This window comes from Poeciliopsis prolifica, unplaced genomic scaffold (genome assembly GCF_027474105.1).
Source record: "Poeciliopsis prolifica strain line A6 unplaced genomic scaffold, Auburn_PproV2 SCAFFOLD008, whole genome shotgun sequence".
In the NCBI taxonomy this organism is placed as follows: Eukaryota; Metazoa; Chordata; class Actinopteri; order Cyprinodontiformes; family Poeciliidae; genus Poeciliopsis; species Poeciliopsis prolifica.
In genome coordinates this window covers 3,569,813-3,591,463 of record NW_026562383.1, presented here as the reverse complement: position 1 = coordinate 3,591,463, position 21,651 = coordinate 3,569,813, and the positions used below count along the sequence as shown (strand labels likewise).

Here is a 21,651-nt window from a genome sequence, read left to right as displayed (position 1 = left end):
CTTATCAGGCTACAAACTTAAAAGTGTTTTCTTGTGTTTTTCAGAAATCCTACTTTTTTTTTTTTTGCGATTTGTCACTTCCTGGATTATTTTGACTTGTTGGTTGTGATTGATTCTTTTTCCTCTGAGGAATACCCTGATTGCATAAAAAAAACAAAAGCTGTCCGTCTTGGCGGCCTGGTTCATTTACATACGCCTTGCAGTTGCGTTTGTGTCACCGACATATTAAAGACGAATGACATGAAATTTGGCCTTCTCAGCATTCCATACTTGAGGAGTAAGAATGTGAATTAGCAATCAAGTGAATCACAAAGACGACGCCACCAATAGTTTTTTGCTGACAAAGATAAATGCGCTCACATCTATTTCACTGCGCGCTCAGATTGGTGCACAAAGACAACGGCGCAGAAATGCATGAAAACCGTGGGTGTTAGTAAACCCACATGGCCACAACGGCCATGATGGTGAACAATATGAGGGCTTGTACTCCATACTGTATAGTCTAGAAATCCTTATTACATTTTTTTTTTCATGCGGGGTAGATTTGGGCATTCCCTGTCCATCCATATATCTCTGTGCTCAGACAAATTAGGTCACCTGTCAGTTCTGGTTCCGGCCCGCGGTATCACCCTTGCCTCTGGCACCACATTTTCAGATCGAGACAATAACACGCCCTCACTTATTCTTATGTCTGACGATTCTATATTTACGCTGATATGTATGGGAGACTTATTGCATTTTGTCAAATGAAAACGTCCATGTCAGAGTGCGATATTCACGGCCGTGACTCACAGTGCAAGTGACTGACCCCGAGGAAAGTCCAACTCTCTGTTTTTTGTCACGACAGAAAGTTTGTAGAGCATCAGAGGAACGCCGCTGTCAGAAGGTTCCTGTTTATAGAGGGATGCAAAAAAATGTTGATATTATGCGGGACACAGTCATCATCTGTCAGAGAAGCTGAGAGATGAGAAAGCCACAGTAACAAGAACCGAAGAACTGAGGACATTCTCATGCAGTTTACTTTGAATGTTGTATATTCTAGCTGATACGAAATATTTTATCATCCCGTAAGTCTGTTTCTGGGTATCATCATAGGTATAATTACCGTAAAAGTATTTGTACGGATTTTGAGAAAGATGCTCAGCCATTGTTTATCAGTTTGTTCACCATATCCCACAAAGCTGAGCACACCTGGACAGCTTCCAGCTCAACCTTTCAGTGGACACCAAGGTGTCGGTTTGAGGTCATTCATATCGTACGCGAACCACTGGGGACCTTACCGAGGTCAGAGGTCAGTTTGGAGGAGGTATCTTTGGTGCTGCCCCGATGAACTGTTTATATCGTATTCTCAAAATCCGACAATTTTGTTCTGGTCTGTTCCCTGGTGTGATTGCTGTGTTCTCGTCAACACAAACTGCTGACTGAACACTTCAGGTGTGAAAACATCCTTGACCCTCCAGTGATATTAAAAGGCCACGGAGGGTCATTTCGACCCCACAAGCTTTCTACTTGTTCCGCGGCCTGGTGGTCACACACTGACCCTGCGTGCGCTTCTAAAGTTTTGAGTGTGCATGTGTGTGTGGTTTGACGGGACCACCTTGTCCCCAAAACTGAACGTAGAAAGTACAATCATAGTAATCACCTGCTGTAGTTACTTACTTGCTAAATCGATTTATTAACTTTCTTGTAACTACAGCAGCATAGATTGTAAGACTATTAGTAGAGGAAGTTCTGCATTAATATATTTTGGTCTCTCTCTTTTTTGTTTGGTAACAAAATGACCTAACATTTTGACAATGGTGCGCACATTGTTTATATCTGCTGTAGATGAGAGTTTAGTGCAGACATGCATGTTACGCAACACTTTAAAAAAAGAAAAAGAAAGAAAAGAAAAAAAGACAAAGCGGGCTGTACAAATGCCCGAAGCTTTAACGCCAATCAGCGAGTCAGTGACTACGTTTTTCACAGGCGTTCCTAATCATCAGTCATGTCGGCAACATACAGACCTCTGCTTGACGTTTTGACATCCTGCTACGCACGCCACGCCATTATGCCTAAATTGGTACATGCATAGTTACACAAACTATGATGAGTCAGGATCACCCCTTTATATAAGGAGGAAGAAACACCAAAAACACCCAATAAAAAACAGATTTTTAGACGGATTCAGACTGTTTTTCGCAGAGGTTGGAATAAAATATCTGTACTTCCACCTTTCCTTTTTTCTGCTGGAGTCAATATCATCGTTTTCTATCTGTAATACTAGAGAGTCCATCGCAGCTCTCAACAATATCTGCCTCTGGAATTGCGTTCGCTTTTCAAGCGAGAAAACGGCGTCTGAATCATCCATCATCAGCGCCCACATTCATTTGATAGCCCCACTAACCCCCCCTCCTCCACCCGTTACTGTTTGGCTACAGCTGAAAGGAAAATGTCTGTTTATGCATAAGTATTTGCGGCTTAACTCCACAGAGAAGAGTTCAACGAGAGTTTTGCTTTTTGCTGTCGCTTATGTCGTTTACACAGTCAGAGTGTTTTGGCTTTCTTAGGTACAAATTTATCCATCCGTTCATCTTCCATTCATCTGAGATTTACTGTCAGGATACACTCTGAGGCCGAGGGCCGTCCCAATATCAATAAATCAACTAATGTGTGAGAAATTATAACAAACTTCCCACCTGCGTGACTCGTTTCTCTCTTTATATCAAAAGCTGGATGATAAAAGTCTTTGGTCTCAACTCGCCCCGTTTTTTGAAGGGCAGTTTTGTTCACGGAGGTCTCAGAATTAATTCTGTTTATTTATTTTGGATATTGAAGAGGAGTTTGATTTTGTTGACTCAGTCTCTCAGAAATCTTATCGTCAGCTCAATGGAAGAACGACTTCTTGCATTTGCACTTAAATTACAAATATGGCTGCGAAATTTTGACTTAGTTTGAAGATCAGCTCCATGCACATCTTTCCTTACAAATAATTTATTCCATTTGTTCCATGAATTTGACATTTTTGAGTTATAAATTTGGGGGGTGGGGAGGTTCACCAATCACAGTCTCAGATCCAATATGGCAGCCAAGCACCGTGACAGCAGCCACACCGAGTTGTTCAGTTGTACTTTTGATGCTAAATCGATTTATCAAGAGTAACATGTACTTTTTGAACATGTTCCTTTAATGTTTGAATGTAAGAAATGCTGAGGAGCGCCATTTTTCTTGAATTGCTAATGCTAGCTAGCATCATCACGTTGTTTCCATTGTTTTGACCAATTGGAACAATGTTTAGGAGACTGTGTCTTTTCGAGATTCAAGTTTTAGTCACTCACAGAGAACACTTCTGCTGACAACTAAAACTCAAATGAGTTGAATTGACTTTAAACAAACAATTTCAAGTCATTCAGATCCATTAATTGAACGGACAAATTTGTACGTGGCTGATTCGACTCAAAATCTGGTCTGCTTGAAATATCCTGCACAAATGACAATAGCAAAATAATCTTACTTGTTATATTTACAAGAAATACAAGGGCAGGAAGAAAACTTGGAAAAACGTGCAGCCACCTTGTAACGTTCCTTTCTTATTGCTCACGGGACACAATGGTCAGTAAACAATGAATCATGAGCAAGGCAAACATTTCAGTATATGTAAAAAAAAGACCTTTACTTTTTATTCAAACTTTACAACTTGCGTTATGCTAATCAGAGTAAATTGTACTTGTATTGCTTTTAGACTCTGTAAAAAGTTACAATATTCAATATACAATATTCAGTGCAGAGACTGAATATTGTGAAGTTCCTCATGCGAAAGTCGGTGTTCAAGGATTTCATTGGTCGTTTAGGTTTTTCTTCCTGTCTTTCATGCATCACCAAGAACCTTCCAGGCTTTTACATCAAGTCAAGTGAAAGTTCAGGACTTTTTGACAGGAGATTCTAAAAAAAAAAAAACATTATCAGCAGCTAATGTCTTACCTGCAGTATAGACTCAGTACGTCTTCGACTGATTAAAATCCAGATTTGTTGGACTAAATCTGACAGGCACCACGACCACATGATCCTAAACTCCAATCTCAAAATTAGAGTTTGATATTAATTTTATAACCTTTTACACCATTTTCAGGTTTGAATGGATGGATATTTACAGAGAAACCTACGAATGTTTCAGCAGATATGGAGGGTGGAGGTGGTGCGTCTCTAATAATCTTCCTTCTCAAATGGCAATTTCCAGTAATTATGTAAATGTCTATTAATTAAAAATGACTTAAACCACAATGTTTGTTTTTTTATACACAAAGTCTCAATAATAAGTTACAGAATAAGACAATGGGACTTGGTAGCACCTCTGTTTAGAACAATTACAAATTATAACTGTGATTCAACACTTGAAGGTAAAACTATGAAAATGGTGACAGTAGCTCTATATTAATTAGCATAAAAAATCAGCTTGACTAAATGCTACTTTATGATTTTTACACTGCATTTCTTTCCTTTCTGACTGTTAATCTGACCTCGAACACTTTGTTGATCTGTTCTCATCACGTTTCATGCAGGAAGATAATCAGGGATGCGCTGCCTCTACTCAACATTTCCTGTGTTTCTTCTAAAGCAGAAATTTGTTCATAAACTGATGTGACGTTTTGAAATCGGGAGTTGTTTTCGGTCTGTAAGAGTCTGTTTGAGCCTCGGATTGTTGGTAGCATCAGCTAGCCAACGACAAAACCAGCTAATCTGGACTGATGTGAAATGAAGACGCAGAAATATTAACTGCTGATAACGTTTCAGCCTGAACTCATTCCAAATGTCCTGAACTATCCCGTTATACAGTCCCTTCAAGTCACACTGGGCCTTTTGAAGACAGAAGTTTCCATAAAGATGCAGGAGATTACTGAAGTGCTTTACATTGAAGATGCAAAATCGCTCAGCATCATAAAAAAATATTAATGTAAAACTAGTTCAGAAGAGTTTCGAGGCCAAAAGTCTGAAATATAAAATAAGCTGAGTGTGGACAATGTAAGGAAACACCAAACTGGTCTATTGATGCCAGTTTTACCAACTCACACTTCCTTTCCGCTCAACAAATTCAAATCCCACTCAAACACAACACAGAATTATACAACATACAGATTCATACATTTGCATATGTGGTTTATGTATCACCCAGCTATGGGGACCGCCAGCATGGAGACTGAAAAAACCGCCCAAAAAAACAGTTTCATCTCCGGAAAGCGCCCTACAAATGATCAGAAAGACATTCCTCATCCGTGTTCTGTTTGGAAGCCGAGACTCAGTGTTGATTTAATGTCAGACTTCACAGACAGCTGTAGAGGTGTGTGGCAGGAGGCACTGCGGGAATCCATGGTGAACGGATTCTTTCAAACGGTATGTGAGGTTTTTAGGCTCCTGTTGCCCCGCTCTGTTCTGCCTCTGGATGCACCAACCGTCTCGATTCCTTCCTCCTCGTCCTCCAGGTCCAGCTGATTGTCCTTCTTCTTGATGTAGCGCTCGTACAGCACCATGACGACGCCCATCAGCCACGCCGACACCGTCCCGGCGGCGAAGATGACGAAGCCGATGACAACGAAGAAAAGGTAGTCCCAGGAGTCCAGTGTCTGGTGACATAACGTCCGCAGCTGGATGCCCACCTCACTCAGACGGCGACCTTGCATGTCAGCCGGTGAACCGCACACTGTCTGGCCCTCATCTGTCACACACACACACACACACACACACACACACACACACACACACACACACACACACACACACACACACACACACACACACGCACACACACACACACACACACAGAGACAAGAAGTGATGAAGATTATTCATGGGACAATGTGGCCTGACAGCATCTTCAGCAGTGGATACTAAATAACTGCTCAGCATTTCCTCACTAACTTTAAAACCTGCCAAATCACACACTTAGATGAACACCAGCTGTTCAGAAATGTTGCATATTTATTTACAAAATAAATTACCTGGCAAAGGTATTCAACTGTTTAAACATTTAGTCCTATTACAACCACAAACTTCCATTTAAGTTGACATAAGCAACGGTTCGATTCTGGCGTGGTAAAATCGAACACTTGAAACCTTATTTCATTTTATGTATTGTTCCGTTGCTGCACCTCACAAAAGATTTTGTTACAATTTTCACTTAAATCATCGTTTCTTTGCATTTTATTGGGGGGGGGGGGAAAAACCTGCACGCATATTTGTTTAGTTTTTCTATTGTTTCCGTTTATATTATTAAAATATTTCGCAGATATACATTTTGTCCAAATTCTGTTGTAGGTTGTCACAAAAATAACTCAGACACAAAACAATAAAAAAACACATGAAGATTACAAATGCGAAGATTTGTCAACATTTAAAAATAACAAGTGTAAGTATCGGAATCTGTATCGGCAATACTGGCCGCCCGATTACTTCGTATCGGATCGATGCCAAGATATAGAGAGTCACACAGCTCTAAAACTTTGCCGTTTTATCTACAAGCACCAAGAGGAGCAAAAATTTAAATTTTAATAAGGATTAGTCTCAGCCCGCTAAGACCTCAGGATTTTTGTCAGATATTTCCCAATTTAATTTACTGCACACATGCTGTGTTTTTGTTGCATGAATCAAGTGCTGTGGGCCCAGGATAATTCACTGAGTCTCATATCATCCCTGGTCTGAAGACGACCTGTCTGGTGCTGCGAGAGGAATGCTGTCTGTTTTTCTGTACACAGCAGTGGGAGTCACAACCAAATCCCTGAGTTCTTCCTCTCACTGTCTCAGAGTAAAACTGGTTGTTTGGCCACGTTTCCATTTGGACGTCTTGTAGTTGCTCGTGTTGCCAGTGATTTTATCAGCTCCACAGTCAAAACACACTTTGCTTCTGACACGCACAAAAATTTAAAAGAACCTTTGAGCAAGTCAATGCTGGTAAACAGAGCTGAACAAACATGAAAATGCAGAAATCTGCTCAGGTATTAAAATTCTGCTGCCTTCTTTATCAAAACACTACGAGGCTTTGGGGGTTTTCTGTGTTCCACAGTTTTAAGTTAATGCAGCATTTAAAATCTCACACACACAAAATGAATTATGCAAACTCCTTTTCCCCACACAGGATTAGAGAGGGAGTCGGGTCTTTGTGTCTGCCTGAGACCTCAGATAACAATGTTTCTCATCATCAGGCTTTAGGTGGGACTCCAACTAAGACCCTCTGAGATCTACAAATCCCAACAAAACGTTGACTTTCCTCGTTTCAAGTGAACTGGATGGAAGTACAGTCAAAATCCAACACGGAGCATGATGGATGCGACACTTCTTTTTTTTTTTTTAAGTTCATTTTCTGCTAAACCGAGACAGAACTCTAACGCTGCTACAGACACTGCTGGTAATTGGCATGTATTTTCTCAAAGGCTTTTGTGTTGTGAGGGATCAAAAGCTTTGAAATCCTCTGCAGTGGGAACAGTGTAACTGTCACTCTGCACCAACACCACATAAATACACACCATCACTTAGCCAGAGAAGAAGAAAAAATTGTTCTGGACTTCAGTGAAGATCTGCTGCGTCAACTCACTGAACGCGCTGAAATCTTTCAGCACAAAGTGAGACGGACGACAGTAACAACGTCTCATTTGCACAGCATCTCTTACGTAAATGTCTTATAAATATTACCTCACTAATTAACTGTTTGCAGGAGACGGTGGCGCATCGCAAACCTTCCTGAGGACATTTTATGATCTCATTCACTTGCCACCTTTAAAACTTTGTCTTGATTGATGAGGTTGAAGAGGAACTTCTCTTATCAAATCAGTTCATGTCGCCTTTTGGAACTGCACATCTGCTGAGCTCAATATACGAGCTTCCCCAGCAGATCCACTGTTAGCATCATAAGCTAATAATTGGATCAGAATCATGTGCACATCAAAACGCTGAAGCAACATGTTCAGCATGTGTTGTAAGGTACCATCTGTGTGCCTAATTTAATGACATGTTCAAATAAGTCCTTACTCCAGCTTACTTCATATGGCAGCCATATTGGATTTTAAAAACAGGGCTGGCAGGAATCCACCCCCTTAATTAGTGTTGCAGCTCAGTTCGTAACTAAGATGACATGAAACAGTATCGTACCTTCACAGAGAGGCCAGCCTACTAAAATTACACCAAGAACACAACAAAGTCACCAAAGAGCCCAGAACAAAGTCTAAAGAACCACAGACTTCGCTTGCCTCCATTAAGGTCAAAGTTCGTAATCCTTCAAAATAAGGCTGGAACCCCACAGATGAGGTGGAATAAATGTATAAAAATGATCTGGATTCTTGTAACTGGGTAATAAAACTTCTGCTCCAACTTCCTTGCCCCTTATAATCAATAAAAACTAACTCAAGTTAGAAGGCAGTGTGTTTTTTACAGCACTTTTTTTTATGCTCAATGAAATTACTTGACAGCTCACCTCTAAAGAAAAAGGACAAATTGACGTGTCTGAATATTTTAAGAATTTAATGTCTAAATCTCTAGCTCTCCTCGGAGATGCACTTCCGTGACTCGAACTTCTGGAAATTAGCTTATCGGGGTCAGATGTGCTGCAGAAAAAAAATTCAAAGCGCGCTCTGATCCTCTTGGAGGCGGCTGCTGCTGCTGCTGCAGCTGCAGCATCCTGCTGCTCTCTCTCTTCATACAATATGCTGTTAGAATCTCCGGCTTCATAAGAGTCCACTCTCCTTCCATGCCCGTGCACATGCATCCCGCCCTCCCTGCATCCCATCGTCTCTGTACGTGTCGCAGGCCGAGAGCCGAGCTTCCTCCTTCCATCCTCCCGCAGTCGCCTCATGTTTGCACGTCTGCTCTCCACGTGTCTCACCGGCAGGAAGGAAAACCCTCACCCACCTAAACCCTCCTCATCCTCCCGGCCCCCCCGATGGGGACTGCCATCAAAGACGAGGGCTTTCCCTCTCTACTTTCCTATTCGCACTCTGCTCCATTTCGAGGCGCTTCCCTTATATAACAACTGACAGAGCGCTAACGCAGCCAGGAAGGCGAGACAGACGAGAATCTGTTGGTTCCTTTCCTGAGGCTTTTGTTCTCTCGTTCTCTCTCTGTTTTGCGTTTGCTGATTCTCTAAACTGAAGGAGACAGGCAGCTCTCGTGCTAAACCAGGTGAGATCCAGACAACCAGGGGTGTCTCTAGGTTTTCTTTTTCTTAAAGGGGGGCCCAGGCAGGAGCACTAAATAATGTGCCTCACAGTGTGAAATATAATTTTTTCCCCCTTCATCCAGCCTAACGTTATTTTCCTCAGGCACCCGTCTACCACCGTCCTATGTTGTCTGTTGTTTTTTTTGTCCTTTTTTATAAAATAATATGACATATTGTCATAACAGACAGCAGAACCAATTTTCATGTCATTGCATCCCTGACTAACACTTTGCTGGATCTCTCACTTTTTAGACAATGCTGACAAAAAATTACCCAAAAATCTGAAATTACATTCAGTGTAACATTAGAAATAAAAAGCAGCATTTAAACTCCGGGGCTTTGGTTGGCCTTAGACAGTCAAACATCATTTAACGAAAACATTAATAAAAAATAATGATAAACAAAGCTATTTATTTTCCCACACAGAACATGGATCTGTTTAGCATGTGGAAGCTGTACAGTGGATTTCTTTGTTATGGTGGCTTAGAGGACAGGCTAATTATGCCAGTCACTCAAATAGCCTGATTAGCTTAGCGTAGCCTACCTGTATCAAACCCTGTTTTACGCTAACTCTATTCAACTTAAATTAAAATGATTGAAACACTATAACCTAAAAATAGCGCACTGCTTCAGAAAACCATTTTTCTACTTTAAGAAGAGGTTTTTATTTTTTTTAGTGCAGTATTTTTGCAGCTGTTTTTTCTTATTAAAAATCATAAACCAATCTCTCACTGAGACAAGAGATTCACATTAGCCACTTGGCTATAGTCTCATGTAAGTATTAATTAATATGTGATGTCCTATTTTTGTTTTTTTTAATAACTTCAATCAGCAACAAAAAAAATATTTTGGCATTGTTAACCAACAAATAGAGCATTTCTGTCATTTACTGACATGCAGTGTGGAGAAAACGTTAATTTATCTACAACATGAGATGGACCTCCCAGTTTTAAAAAAAAAGACGACAGATTTCGCGTGCAGGACAGAAGGATGCGTGTGTCTAAGAGTTCAGCTTCTCCTTTCCTGGCAGCTGTCACCAGAAGAGGCCGCAATCCAAATTATTCGAGACAAATGGCGACGAGCGGCGGGAAAACTGGGACATCTCCGGCAGTGGTCCTGGGGACCGTGGCGAAGCGCACGGCGAGCAAGAAGCAGGGGCTGGAAGTGGTATGGGAACCGGGTGGGGGTAGTTCAGAGAGCGTGGAAATTGCATTGCAGCCATGGTGTTAAAATCACGACTGGCTTCTCGCTCAGTAAGAGGCGCCATAAATAGCAGCTGGCCTTTTGCACAGCGACACGTCCACACCGAACCAACGGCATCGTAAATCAAAGTTTAGGATTTGCGCAGAGTATCGAAAACGATTTTTCAAGTTGGCAGGGAAATAACAGTGGGGATCAATATTTGATGGGGGAGACCATGATTCGTTAATCACACCTGCAGCATCGCGTCCCGGCAGCCGAGTGGAAAAGGAATCGATTCGTCGTTCCTGGATAATAAGACTTTCGTGTTTCCAGTCAAAACTGCAGCTGGTCGAGCTGAAGTGGCTAAAAGAGAATCAGGAGACTCCAGTTTTTCTTCTTCATCATTTAACCGTCCAACAATCTGAGCCAGACTTTAGAAAATGCTCAAAGGGGCAGTAGCCCAGGGCATCAAGTCTAGGGGCGCCCAAAAATTACTATTTATATATATATATATATATCTGCTGTATTCTACAAAATGAAATTTTTTCTCATAAAAAAAGGGATTGTTTTTTTTACTTGCATCTTTTCAAATATTTCTAGTATATAAAATGATCAAATAAGATAACTTGTTAAATGTGCCATTTTATTTCACTCAATTAATTGTCAGATCAGATTATTAAAACAATCGTTAGTCGCAGCCCCAGACCTGAGATTAAAGTCATGGTGTTTTTATTAAATATTGTTGGACTTTTATGAATTTAAGCTCAACTCAAATATTGGAAATTTACTACCTTTTTTTTTCTGTTCTCTGGGACAGGGCACCAGAACTCCCTCCAGCCCAGGGGCCCTTATTCTTCTAAATCTGGCCCTGCTCACAGCGGTCAAACGTTGCTTCTGACATCTAAAAGTCATGGAACCGAAGGATGAGAGAGCAGATCATGAAATTAAAAAAAAAAAAAAAAGAATTCAAAATATTTGGGGGTCAATTGCTTTCTATTTTGTCAAAATTTTGTCAAATTTCTTTTACCATTCCCAACCACCAACTACAATTTTAATTATTTGAATTTAATAGCATGTACCAGAATCCTTCTGGGTTTAGGAGTTTGCTGTCTTCTCACTACCTGAACATCATCTCTCCGCTGACAGAATGAGATGTTTTCTGTGATTTTTTTTAAATCTAATTATTTTTAATGTGCTCCTTTGCCTTGCAGTCTGTTGACACTTTTCCAGAAGTCTGAAAGGCTGCAACATGTCAACCCTAATCTGAGGTGAAATGTTGCTTTATTTGCTTCTGTGATCGTTATTAATTAGCGTTGCTAACTCAAACGTTCGGCAGATAAATCATTTTTGGGACTTCTGCAGTTTCTTTGTTGTGTTGGGTTTTATTTTCTCTATTTGTGTTTAACCCACAACTTTTCACTGTGATTATAAAAAAAAAAAAAACAGCAGCAGTCCTGCAGGCTATTTGCCATTTACTTGTGTGAAATAATAAGAGATGCTAGGGTTGCAGATGTTGCCTGGGTGATGTGAGGCGAAAGGAATTGTGCAGCGCGGCGTCTGCGTGTTTATGACAGGAGTGGTTAGTTTTCCTCTGAGGCTCCAGGACAGAAGGAGAGAAAACTGTAAAACTCCCTGTGGGTAATTATAAAAATAAGATCTTAAGACGGAATCTAAAACTCATAGATTGATTTTTACCACGCAAATATCGATTAGATACCGACACTGAGTTGGCATCAATATTATTGATGCATTTCATTTCTGTTCATTTCAACAACAAAGGCATACAGATAAAAAAAAAAATTTTAAACTACATTTAAGCCAGAAATTTGTATATGACCAGTAAAAATATACAAATGCGCTTGGTTGGAGCGTATTATTTTATAAATGACTGCATCAGTGCGGCGTGACACGGTTATGTTGACGTGTTCAGGAAGCTCCAGGCTGCTTTGCTATCAAAATCTTCAACTGGATTTGACTCACAATTATTTAAAGGCTGTGGTTATCCCTGTTGCTTCCCCCATTTATTTGTGTGTTTGTTTTTTTTAAATCACATTTTCCTTCCACTCAACTTTCCAATATTATTGGACTAAAAAAAAAAACACATTATGATAATGTCATAATCTTTCTACATTAAATTCCTTTTTAATTAGTCTTCATTTTTTTCGATATGCCTTAAGACAAGTCGATGTCAAAATTCATATAATGTTAATCTAATGACGTTTAAAAATTTTTTACTTAACTTTGCCATGTTTTGTGGTGCTGCAGCCACAAAATTAAATGTGCTTTTGCAACTTTTTATGCAACACATGAACTCAAAGATGTGAAGTGGAGGGACAGTGATCAAATCAAACTTTTTTCTTTTACAAAAAACTTGAAAAGTGCGGCGTGCATGGACTGCAGCAACAACTCGCTGACCGAGGTGTCGCTGCAGTCTGTTTGATTCCGCTAAATGAAAGGCAGCTCAACAATTAATTTCTTTTGTTTACTTGTGAAACAAGACATGGGAAAAATAAGATCATGAAGCCATAGTATTTGTTTCAGAAGCAACATAAGTACTGAACCTACCATGTATCAGTTCAGATCCACTGGTGTATACTAGCATTGACTAGTATACATCAATCGGACCATACATCTGATTGTATGGTCGGATTGTATAGGAGTGGACCGGGGCACCAAAACTGAGGCCCACATCATTCTAAATCCGGCCCTGCTGCCGAGAGCCACAAATTAACTTCCCTGTAAACATTACACCAGATTAACGCACATTTGTTCTTAGTTGACTTATAGGTTGCACAGGTTTTTGTTTTGTGGTCTCAGTTTGTGTCACAAATTCAAACTTGAATACATTAAAGTTTGTGGCTGCGATCTGACGAAACATGAACAATTCAAGGGGCATTTTGCACCGAGGCGAGATTTTTATTTATTTATTCAATTTATTTTTTGATGAAAGTGTGTTTGCATACATTGTACTTAATATATGAATCACGGGCCAATCAGGTGAGTTGTAATAGTATTTTGGGCTTTTTATAAATTTAAACAATAAGTTCATATCTAATTATTAATCCACTGTAAATTGAATTAGCAAAATAACTTTTTGGCCCCAAAACGGTTTCCAACCCAACGGCCCCAAATCCTTGTACAAGCGGCCCTGATCATGTATCGACCTAAAGACGTTTGGGGTCAAATTCAGATTTTATCCAGGGTGATGATTCAGTATTTTTTCTAATTATTTTGTATTTTGACAGGAGTCGCTTCCTGCCAACAGACTCCACTAAAAGGCCGGTCCGTTACGTAACCGGGCTTTTCTAATTAGCTCCAACTGGAGCGTGTGGCACGCGCTCCCTGAACCAACCGCTTCCTCACGTGACACCGGGGGTTGAACGTGACAGCGAGCCGACGGGACCTTGGAACTTGAAGGTCTCCAGGTGGACCCACAGGCAGAGGTCCTCGTTGTCGCACTGGCAGCTCCACGGGTTCCCGCCGAGCCCCACGGAGCGCAGCGCGGCCAGCGCGAGCAGCGACGTGATGTTGAGCGCCGTCAGGTTGTTCCGGCTCACGTCGAGCACCTGAAGCGCCTCGTTCTCCGAAAAGGCGTCCGGGTGGATGTCGGAGAGCCCCGGGTTGTCCGTCATCCGCAGCATCACCAGGCCGGCCAGGGGCCCGAACGTCCGGTCCTCGATCCGGCGCAAGGCGTTGAAGGAGAGGTCCAGGTAGGCCAGCTTGCGCAGGTTCCCGAAGGTGGACTCGGACACCTCGGTCAGCGAGTTGTTGCTGCAGTCCAGGTAGACCAGGTCGGACAGGTAGTTGAGCGCCAGCGGCGGCAGCTCCGCGATGCGGTTGTTGGAGATGATGAGCTGCCGCGTGGCCAGCGGCAGGTCGACCGGGAAGGCGGCCAGGTGCTGCCCGGCGCACTGGACCACCAGCTGGTCGTCGCACACGCACCTGTCCGGGCAGCCGGCGGAGATCACCGGGGACGGCACGACCCCGGCGCCCAGGAGGAGCGCGAGGAAGACTACGAGCCGCAGGGGTTGCGCGCTTGTTGGCTGCGGGGCAAGACGCATGACACCGCCGAGGGCTTCATCCAGCCCGTCTGGACAGAGACAGACACAGTCACATTCCTCATTGATGTGCCGTGAGGGGGCGGGGAGGAGAAGGTGGCCGAGTTGTTTTGTCCCCAGAAATGATTCCAGATCCCGAATGCGTGGCCGCCCGTGGCACGCTGCTGCCGCTGCGCGCCGAGTCTCACTTCATCCGGCCAGCTGCTCCTGGAGCCCGCGCGCATCCGCCGCCGCGTAAACTTGACCCCCGGATGCCTTCGTGCTGCCTCGCATCTTGATTTCTTTTCTTTTCTTTTTGATTTTTTTCCTGTCGAGGTTATGGCTCGCTATTCGCACGTCGTAAAAACCTCACAGCGGTCTCCCGTCTCAGTTGTTCCATTAGATTTGTTTTTTTTTTTTATGTTGCCATCCTGACGCTCACTGTAACTGAATCCAACTGCGAGATGGAGAGAGGAGGAAGAGGAAGATGAAGGAGAGAGACAGAGAGAAAGAGAGAGAGAGAGAGAGAGAGAGAGAGAGAGAGAGAGAGAGAGAGAGAGAGAGCTCACGCTTTGGAGCGAGCTGGAGCACGAGCGCAGGGGTCTGGGTACCGGAGGGAATGCAGGGCCGCTCTCACACATGGAGGAAGCACAAGCCGTGCGCGTTTGGCATTTGGTGATAAAGGTCACCTGGAATCCCTCCGCTGCGGGTCTGCGTGACTCAGGTGGGTTCCAGTAATTATGATCAGCTCGGCTAATATGGTGTCGGAGCGAAAAAGATGACGGGAACGTCCCGCAAGCAGGGGCGGATCCTGCTGAAGGCCCCCGGCCCCCAACAAAAAGCGACAAACTTTGTCCCATTTTCCACTAACGTCCAATATTTCAAATGGCGTTTGCATTAAATGAGAAACACAACTACAATCACACGAATATGTTTGTTTACATGGTAAACCATTAAAATAAATAAATACATAAAAATGCAGCTCCGTCATCCTCCACTATTGTTGATAATGTGACATGACAGTTTTACAAATTTAAATATAATTTCACACGGCAAACATATAAAAAATAAAATGAAGCCAAAGTGATTCTCGTGTCAAAACTTTATGTTTTGTGTGTGTTTTTTATTATTGTTATTATTATTAGAGTGTTTCCATTAAGCAAATTTCTTTTCAAAATGCCAAATTGCATCACAATTGCATGGTTTGAATCTTAGAGCAAACATTAAAAACCAAAATAATTAGTTCACATCCTGTTTGGTCTACTTCTTTCGAACTTGAGTTGCTTCGTCTAGAAACTCTGGTTTGTTTGGGGACGTAATTGAAATCCAACGTTTCCCCCCCAAAAAAACAAAACTATGGTCCATCTACAAACCAACCTCTCATCTGGATTAAAACGGAGCAGGACATGAACTGAAGCGCAAGGAATTCTGGGTAAACGCAACCAAAACAAACGTGAGAGTCCATAGCTTTAGAGAGAGGGGAATAAAAGCTTGTGGTCTTTTACCGAAACCAAAACAGAAATCCTATAATCTGACGCTTCTCCATTTTGTTTCCATTTCACCAAGAAGGAAGTTGCGCTCATCGTGTTCTTCAGAGGTTTTCATGTCGTTTCTCTGGCTGGTGATTGGCGCAGCGCCACCACAGGTCAGGGGTTTGCCAAAAGGTTTCACAGTGCAGTGGGAAAGTGAACAGCAGCATCTGAAAATGTAACAAAATCAACCTGAACGTTTTCACAATCTCAAACAAAGTTTGACGATCTGTGACTGTGGAAAACGGCGGTTTGGGCTACGTTCTGGTCTTTTAGACTTTTACCCTGGAGATGATCAAACTGAGGCCGAATTACATTAAACTGTTATCTAAAACTTCACATCAGCACCAAATTGGAGACGCGCTTAAAACTAAGCAGCAAGTAAAGGGAGTGACTGAAGGATCGACTCTGCTTTGTTTCCGATTTCTCTGCAGCAGGTGACAGGACAGGATGTGATGGGTGGTCTCAGGGTTTTTTTTTTCCCTTTATTCTGTGTGGAGTCCTGAATCTATTCTTGGTTCTGTGTGTAGGTGTTGAAGTGCTGAATCAGACCCAGCAGGATGGAGGAGGAGCAGCAGCAGGAGGAGGAAGACAGATGTTGCTGCTGACGAGTCGTATTGAACAAATTACCCCAAAATGGCACCCAGCAGCCCCTTTTTACACACACACACTGACCACTCTCTCTCTCTCCATGTTTGTCTTCCACCCTCAGAGATCCACTGAAAGGAAATCTGTTGGGTTTCTGTCAGGTTGCTCTCCATGTGGACTGAAGTCATCCTCACAGCTGGTTGAGCCCTTATAAACTGGCTCTCTGGGAACATCTAGTGTCGGCAACCAGGAACTGCGTTTTAGGATGGATATTTGATGGATGTTTTCACTCTCAGCTTTGCTACTGTTGTGAAATGGAAGTGAAAGCGGAACCAGCGGACGTTTCACATGGTCTTTAAAGATGACCAATAAGTGGAAAAAAGACAACAACAAAATTATCAAGAATAATCAAAATATTATCTAAAAGTAGGTTCAAAGTTTATTGTTCTTACTTCACGTGCCACCGTTTGAGGTCAAATGTTGGTGGGTTTTCTTGAGGCCTCCACTCGAATCGATTGTGCACCAACTGATGGCCAAGCAGTAAACAATGTCGCACTTTATGGAAAAGCGACAAAAATGCAGTTGTTGCTGAAATACAGACATAAAGTGTTATGTTTGAAGCTAATCATTTGACCCGCATGCAGAATGCACTTCAGGATACAGAGAAAATCAGTTAAAAAAAGTTTATTTGTAAAAAGAATTAGAACGCATCTTCTCTGCAGGGTATAGGACGGCTGGAGATCTGGATCTCTGAGACGGAGTAGAGGAGAGGTGAGTAAGTTGTACTGAAGGTGATGGAGTAATTAATGAGAAGACCTTATTTGTGAAACGGGGACTGATCCGCCAGGGGGGTTGTTATCCTGCTGGTGATGGAGGTTGGTTTCTAGGTGGAGTGTCGGATCGAGGTGGAGTTGGAACTGAAGCCGAGAGCCCACCAACCTTCAGCTTGGTTGATATCCAGTGGTCATATCGCCAACATCAGTAAGTGGTGATGGGCAAATGAAGCCTCATGAAGCAATGAAGATTTCCAACCCTCTGCTTTGCAAAAAATGTTCATTACTTGATGCTTCATTCACCATTCAATGGTGACATCTGCTGGTGAAACTGTAACAGCCTTGTCACTCAGTTGGATCACGCTTCCAAAGATTAGTAAATACAATATTGTCATAAAGTTTTCATCAAAGTCATGTTTAGTAACAGGAGAACCAGTTAAATGATGTTTAATTGTCATTTGTTTTAATTATTAAAATGATTTGCAGCCAATCTAATCCTGGTACAAGTTGAACATCAGTGGTTGTGTTGGGTTTTCTTTTATGTCATATACTGATATGACAATAAAGACATTTGATGTTTTAGTGTCTTGGGAGTGCAGTGCTTGTTGGGGCATTCGCTTTTTCTTAGATTTCAAACTGGCTTTGATCCTTTATGTTTAGCTACATGCAGAATTTTAGTCTTGCAACAGCATTAAATCTGTTTCTGCTCTGCAAGACTGATATAAATATGCTATTCAGACTACAAATAACTGTGGAAATTTCCAGAAGGTGAGTAATTGAGAGTAAATAATATTGAAGATGAATATTAAGAGTCCACTAAAAGGCAAGCAAATGTGTCAGAAGTGGGATTTGAACCCACGCCTCCAGAGGAGACTGCAGCCTAAACGCAGCGCCTTAGACCGCTCGGCCATCCTGACATCACACAGATGTGTTGATGTTGTATTTGTTCTGAGAATCCACATACAGGTGAAAGCCACTTGGTTGATTGAGAGCTCTACAAAGTTACATTTTCTCTGTATCTATTGGGATGATTGCACTGCTTATACGTGGAAATGCCACAGCAGCAGTCAGTGGGTCCTCCATTCTTACACCAACAGTAAAGGAGTCGAGTTAAAATGATGACTCCTAGAGTGGAATTGAGGTAAATGAGAAAAGTCATTTTGTCAGAAGTGGGATTTGAACCCACGCCTCCAGGGGAGACTGCGGCCTAAACGCAGCGCCTTAGACCGCTCGGCCATCCTGACTTCCATCACCTTGATGCGCGATGCCTTTGCATGTGGTATGCCCGAAGCTCAACGCAAACATGAATTCAATTAGGACGTTAAATGTTTGCTCATAGCGGCGAGCAAAATTCAGCAGCTTTTCCGCCAAAGTACGGGTTGCGTTTGCATTGTTCCCATTCCACCTTTGTAAAAGGTTACCATAATGTGTGCTGAGAGATTTTATTCCAGGCAACCACTGAATGTCTCCCACAGTTGTTGGCAGGACTGACCCAAAATTTACTTTCTTAGTCCACTTAAAGGCAAGCAAATGTGTCAGAAGTGGGATTTGAACCCACGCCTCCAGAGGAGACTGCAGCCTAAACGCAGCGCCTTAGACCACTCGGCCATCCTGACTTCCAATAGTACGGCAGGAGATGTCTTTGCATGTGGTGTGCATGAAATGCAAAGTACACTTTAATAGTGAATAAGGACTATGCCAAACGTTTGCTCATAGCGGCGAGCAAATTTCAGCAAGTTTTCCGCCAAATTACGGGTTGCGTTTGCATTGTTCCCATTCCAACCTTTGTAAAAGGTTACCATAATGTGTGCTGAGTGATTGCATTGCAGAGAACCACTGAATCTGGTAGACCTGACCAGAATCTCACTTTTTTAGTCCACTTACATGGAAGCAAACGTGTCAGAAGTGGGATTCGAACCCACGCCTCCAGGGGAGACTGCAGCCTAAACGCAGCGCCTTAGACCGCTCGGCCATCCTGACTTCCAGTACTAGTGCAGGGGATGCCTTTGCATGTGGTGCAATTAAGTTGGTGTTGAATGCTTTTTTTATGTTATATGGATTCCCATTAAGAGAGCGATGAATTTTTTATTTTTTATTTTTTGCTAATCTAGCTAACACTCATTTAGAAGCCCATCCAAACGAAATTTATGGCCTTATTTTTAAAAATAGATGTTGATTTACTTTCGCACCAATCTGGTTGCCACATTGACCAGCTTGAAATAAAGAATTTCCCTCATTTTTGTCGAAAAAAAATCTTTCTAGTAATCCAACGACTAATGGAGGAAACTGTTTCTTCTTCCCTTTTTGACGAAGGAATGTGCGGATTGATACTGGAACCTCCATGCTTTAAAATCGATTCTCTAAGTCAGGTACAGATACTTTCAATACTACTCCATTCTCTTTAGACAGTGCATTTCAACGAGCGCATCTTAGAAAGTAACTAAACTATTTTGATTTTTCCTAAACAAGACGGAGTTGAAGGGAACTACTTTTTACTCCGCCTGCAAGCGTGTAGGACTTAATGCGCTAATGTCATTTTAGTAGTTCTTAATTAAACAAGGATGCGTTTCAGTGGGGTCGCTATAAGACAAACGTATTCGGGTAATTGTAGAGAAAATAGGAGGCGTAAACTTCCGCCAAAAGACTTCAGATAATTTGATATGAATCCCAGGAATGTTGTTGGAAAGCAGCATTAAAGCCAAAAATAGGTCTAATTATTAGTCTATAAAATCGATTCCTAAGTAATAATAATAATGTAATTGCATTACAGCATCAATTGGTGTAAATTACAGCAGGAAACCGGATCGTAAAAACCCCAAAAACAAACTATAATGGTTATTTTAACACGAATCGGCTTTTACTATGACAAACGTTCTTTTTGACTGAAGCTGTTCCTTTGACAAGTGTACCTGCAAATGCCTTGTTTTTTTCTTGTCAGAGTTGCTGTTTGCAATGGCCGCGTGCATGCCGCTTTGTAGCTATGGAGAAAGCAATCAGATCCGCGCGTTATCTCAACAAATCCATTAGGTGACTCTCAACTCAATCCCCGGCAGTAAAAACGCAGCGGGTCCGATGTAAAACGCATCTTCTCTCTACGAAAATGCCGCTTATCGGTCATCTTTACTGCTGCCTAGATTCCCACACATATCCCAAATCACCCGAAGCGACATCCGTTTGGTGAAAGCGCACGATGACTTCCAGAGATAACAAGAGGCGTTTGCACGGGAATCGCCCGGTGGAGGCTGTATAAATAGAGGCTGCTGAGGATGAATGTTGTGTGAATTTGAACAACATGAGATCGTCTCTCCAGCTCGGCGTCCTGCTCTGCTGCCTGCTGTGCGCCGCAGACCTGCGGGCCGAGGAGAGCAGGAACTCCATGCGGCTTTGCGGCCGGGCTCTCGTGCGAGCCTTGGTGTTCACCTGCGGAGGGTCCAGGTGGAGAAGACAACTGGAGGAGGAGGAGGAGAAGGGGTTTCTGCCAGACGGTCAGTGCTGGTTGGCTCGATAAACGGCCATCGGTAACGTTGATGTCTTCGTGCAAATCTGACTCCTTTCTGTGTCACGGCAGACTTCTGGGAAGTCAACGGAGAAGAGTCACACTTCGTGAAGACAGGAGAGCGTCCAGGGATGGACCAGGGTCATCGCAGGGACCAGGACCAGGCCTTGATTACGACGTGCTGTCAACAAGGCTGCCGAAGAAACGAGCTGTCCATGCTGTGCTAGAGGGAAAACTCATCTGTCACATACAGTCCTTCTGTGTTTAAATGTTTCAGTCACAAATGTATCCACAATGCTGTGATTTACCATGTAGGCGCGAATAAAAGGCATCATGAATGTTTGTCCAAATTACTCGTTTAATGATTAATTTGTTCACAAAGAGGAAAGTCCGTATGTGCAGGACATGAAAGTAGTCTGAGAACGGAGCCCCAAAGTGTACTTGTTTGCCAGGTTTGTGATTGTTGTGGATTGTTCTGTGGTCGCTTGGAACAGTAATAAAGATTCTACTCATTTTTCAAGTCTATCAATTAGTATGTTGAGGACAACTTTGTCAAACACAGCACTGAAATCAAGGTATTCCAAGTTTTAGACTCATCAACCTAAAGCAGCCTCTGTGTTGTGATGGAGTCTAAAGCCTGAATGAAAAGCACTAAAGCAGTTATCCTTATCATGAGGTACATTTGATCATAAACTGTCTTTTTTTCATACTCTTTGAACAGGTGTACTGGACGCGGGTCTGTATTTGCTGATTTTTGGTGCGGATCTATAAGGTTTCTCCCAGAAAACTTGCTAAGTAAGGTGGATGCAGGGGCGCTTGGCGGTCGGTCATTCATCCACCGGCCCGCCGTGGTTTTGAGTTAAAAAAT

At 42.4% G+C, this 21,651-nt stretch overlaps 2 protein-coding genes and 4 non-coding genes across 6 annotated transcripts; 1 reads left to right on the top strand and 5 right to left on the bottom strand.

The window, feature by feature from the left end:
- Nucleotides 1-3,156: 3,156 nt before the first annotated feature.
- On the bottom strand, nucleotides 3,157-15,094 carry LOC129362198 (leucine-rich repeat-containing protein 52). Its single transcript, XM_055033609.1, has 2 exons — nucleotides 13,764-15,094; nucleotides 3,157-5,689 (listed from the first exon to the last, which is right to left on the bottom strand). Exons 1-2 carry the CDS (start codon nucleotides 14,419-14,421, stop codon nucleotides 5,361-5,363), a joined length of 987 nt encoding a protein of 328 aa, XP_054889584.1. The 5' UTR covers nucleotides 14,422-15,094; the 3' UTR covers nucleotides 3,157-5,360.
- A 3,027-nt stretch (nucleotides 15,095-18,121) lies between these two features.
- trnal-uag (transfer RNA leucine (anticodon UAG)) lies at nucleotides 18,122-18,204 on the bottom strand. The gene has a single exon. It is a non-coding gene; the product is annotated as a tRNA-Leu (tRNA).
- A 244-nt stretch (nucleotides 18,205-18,448) lies between these two features.
- On the bottom strand, nucleotides 18,449-18,531 carry trnal-uag (transfer RNA leucine (anticodon UAG)). The gene has a single exon. It is a non-coding gene; the product is annotated as a tRNA-Leu (tRNA).
- A 289-nt stretch (nucleotides 18,532-18,820) lies between these two features.
- On the bottom strand, nucleotides 18,821-18,903 carry trnal-uag (transfer RNA leucine (anticodon UAG)). Its single transcript has one exon. It is a non-coding gene; the product is annotated as a tRNA-Leu (tRNA).
- A 281-nt stretch (nucleotides 18,904-19,184) lies between these two features.
- Nucleotides 19,185-19,267, bottom strand: trnal-uag (transfer RNA leucine (anticodon UAG)). Its single transcript has one exon. It is a non-coding gene; the product is annotated as a tRNA-Leu (tRNA).
- Nucleotides 19,268-20,574: 1,307 nt separating this feature from the next.
- Nucleotides 20,575-21,299, top strand: LOC129362116 (relaxin-3-like). Its single transcript, XM_055033462.1, has 2 exons — nucleotides 20,575-20,772; nucleotides 20,856-21,299. Exons 1-2 carry the CDS (start codon nucleotides 20,580-20,582, stop codon nucleotides 21,008-21,010), a joined length of 348 nt encoding a protein of 115 aa, XP_054889437.1. The 5' UTR covers nucleotides 20,575-20,579; the 3' UTR covers nucleotides 21,011-21,299.
- Nucleotides 21,300-21,651: the final 352 nt, after the last annotated feature.

Coding starts and splice junctions, on each gene's coding strand:
- LOC129362116 (XM_055033462.1), top strand. CDS start 20,580: ATGAGATCGTCTCTCCAGCTCGGCGTCCTGCTCTGCTGCCTGCTGTGC. Junction 20,773..20,855: donor GAAGGGGTTTCTGCCAGACG/GTCAGTGCTGGT, acceptor GTGTCACGGCAG/ACTTCTGGGAAGTCAACGGA.
- LOC129362198 (XM_055033609.1), bottom strand. CDS start 14,421: ATGCGTCTTGCCCCGCAGCCAACAAGCGCGCAACCCCTGCGGCTCGTA. Junction 5,690..13,763: donor GGAGACCTTCAAGTTCCAAG/GTCCCGTCGGCT, acceptor TGTGTGTGACAG/ATGAGGGCCAGACAGTGTGC.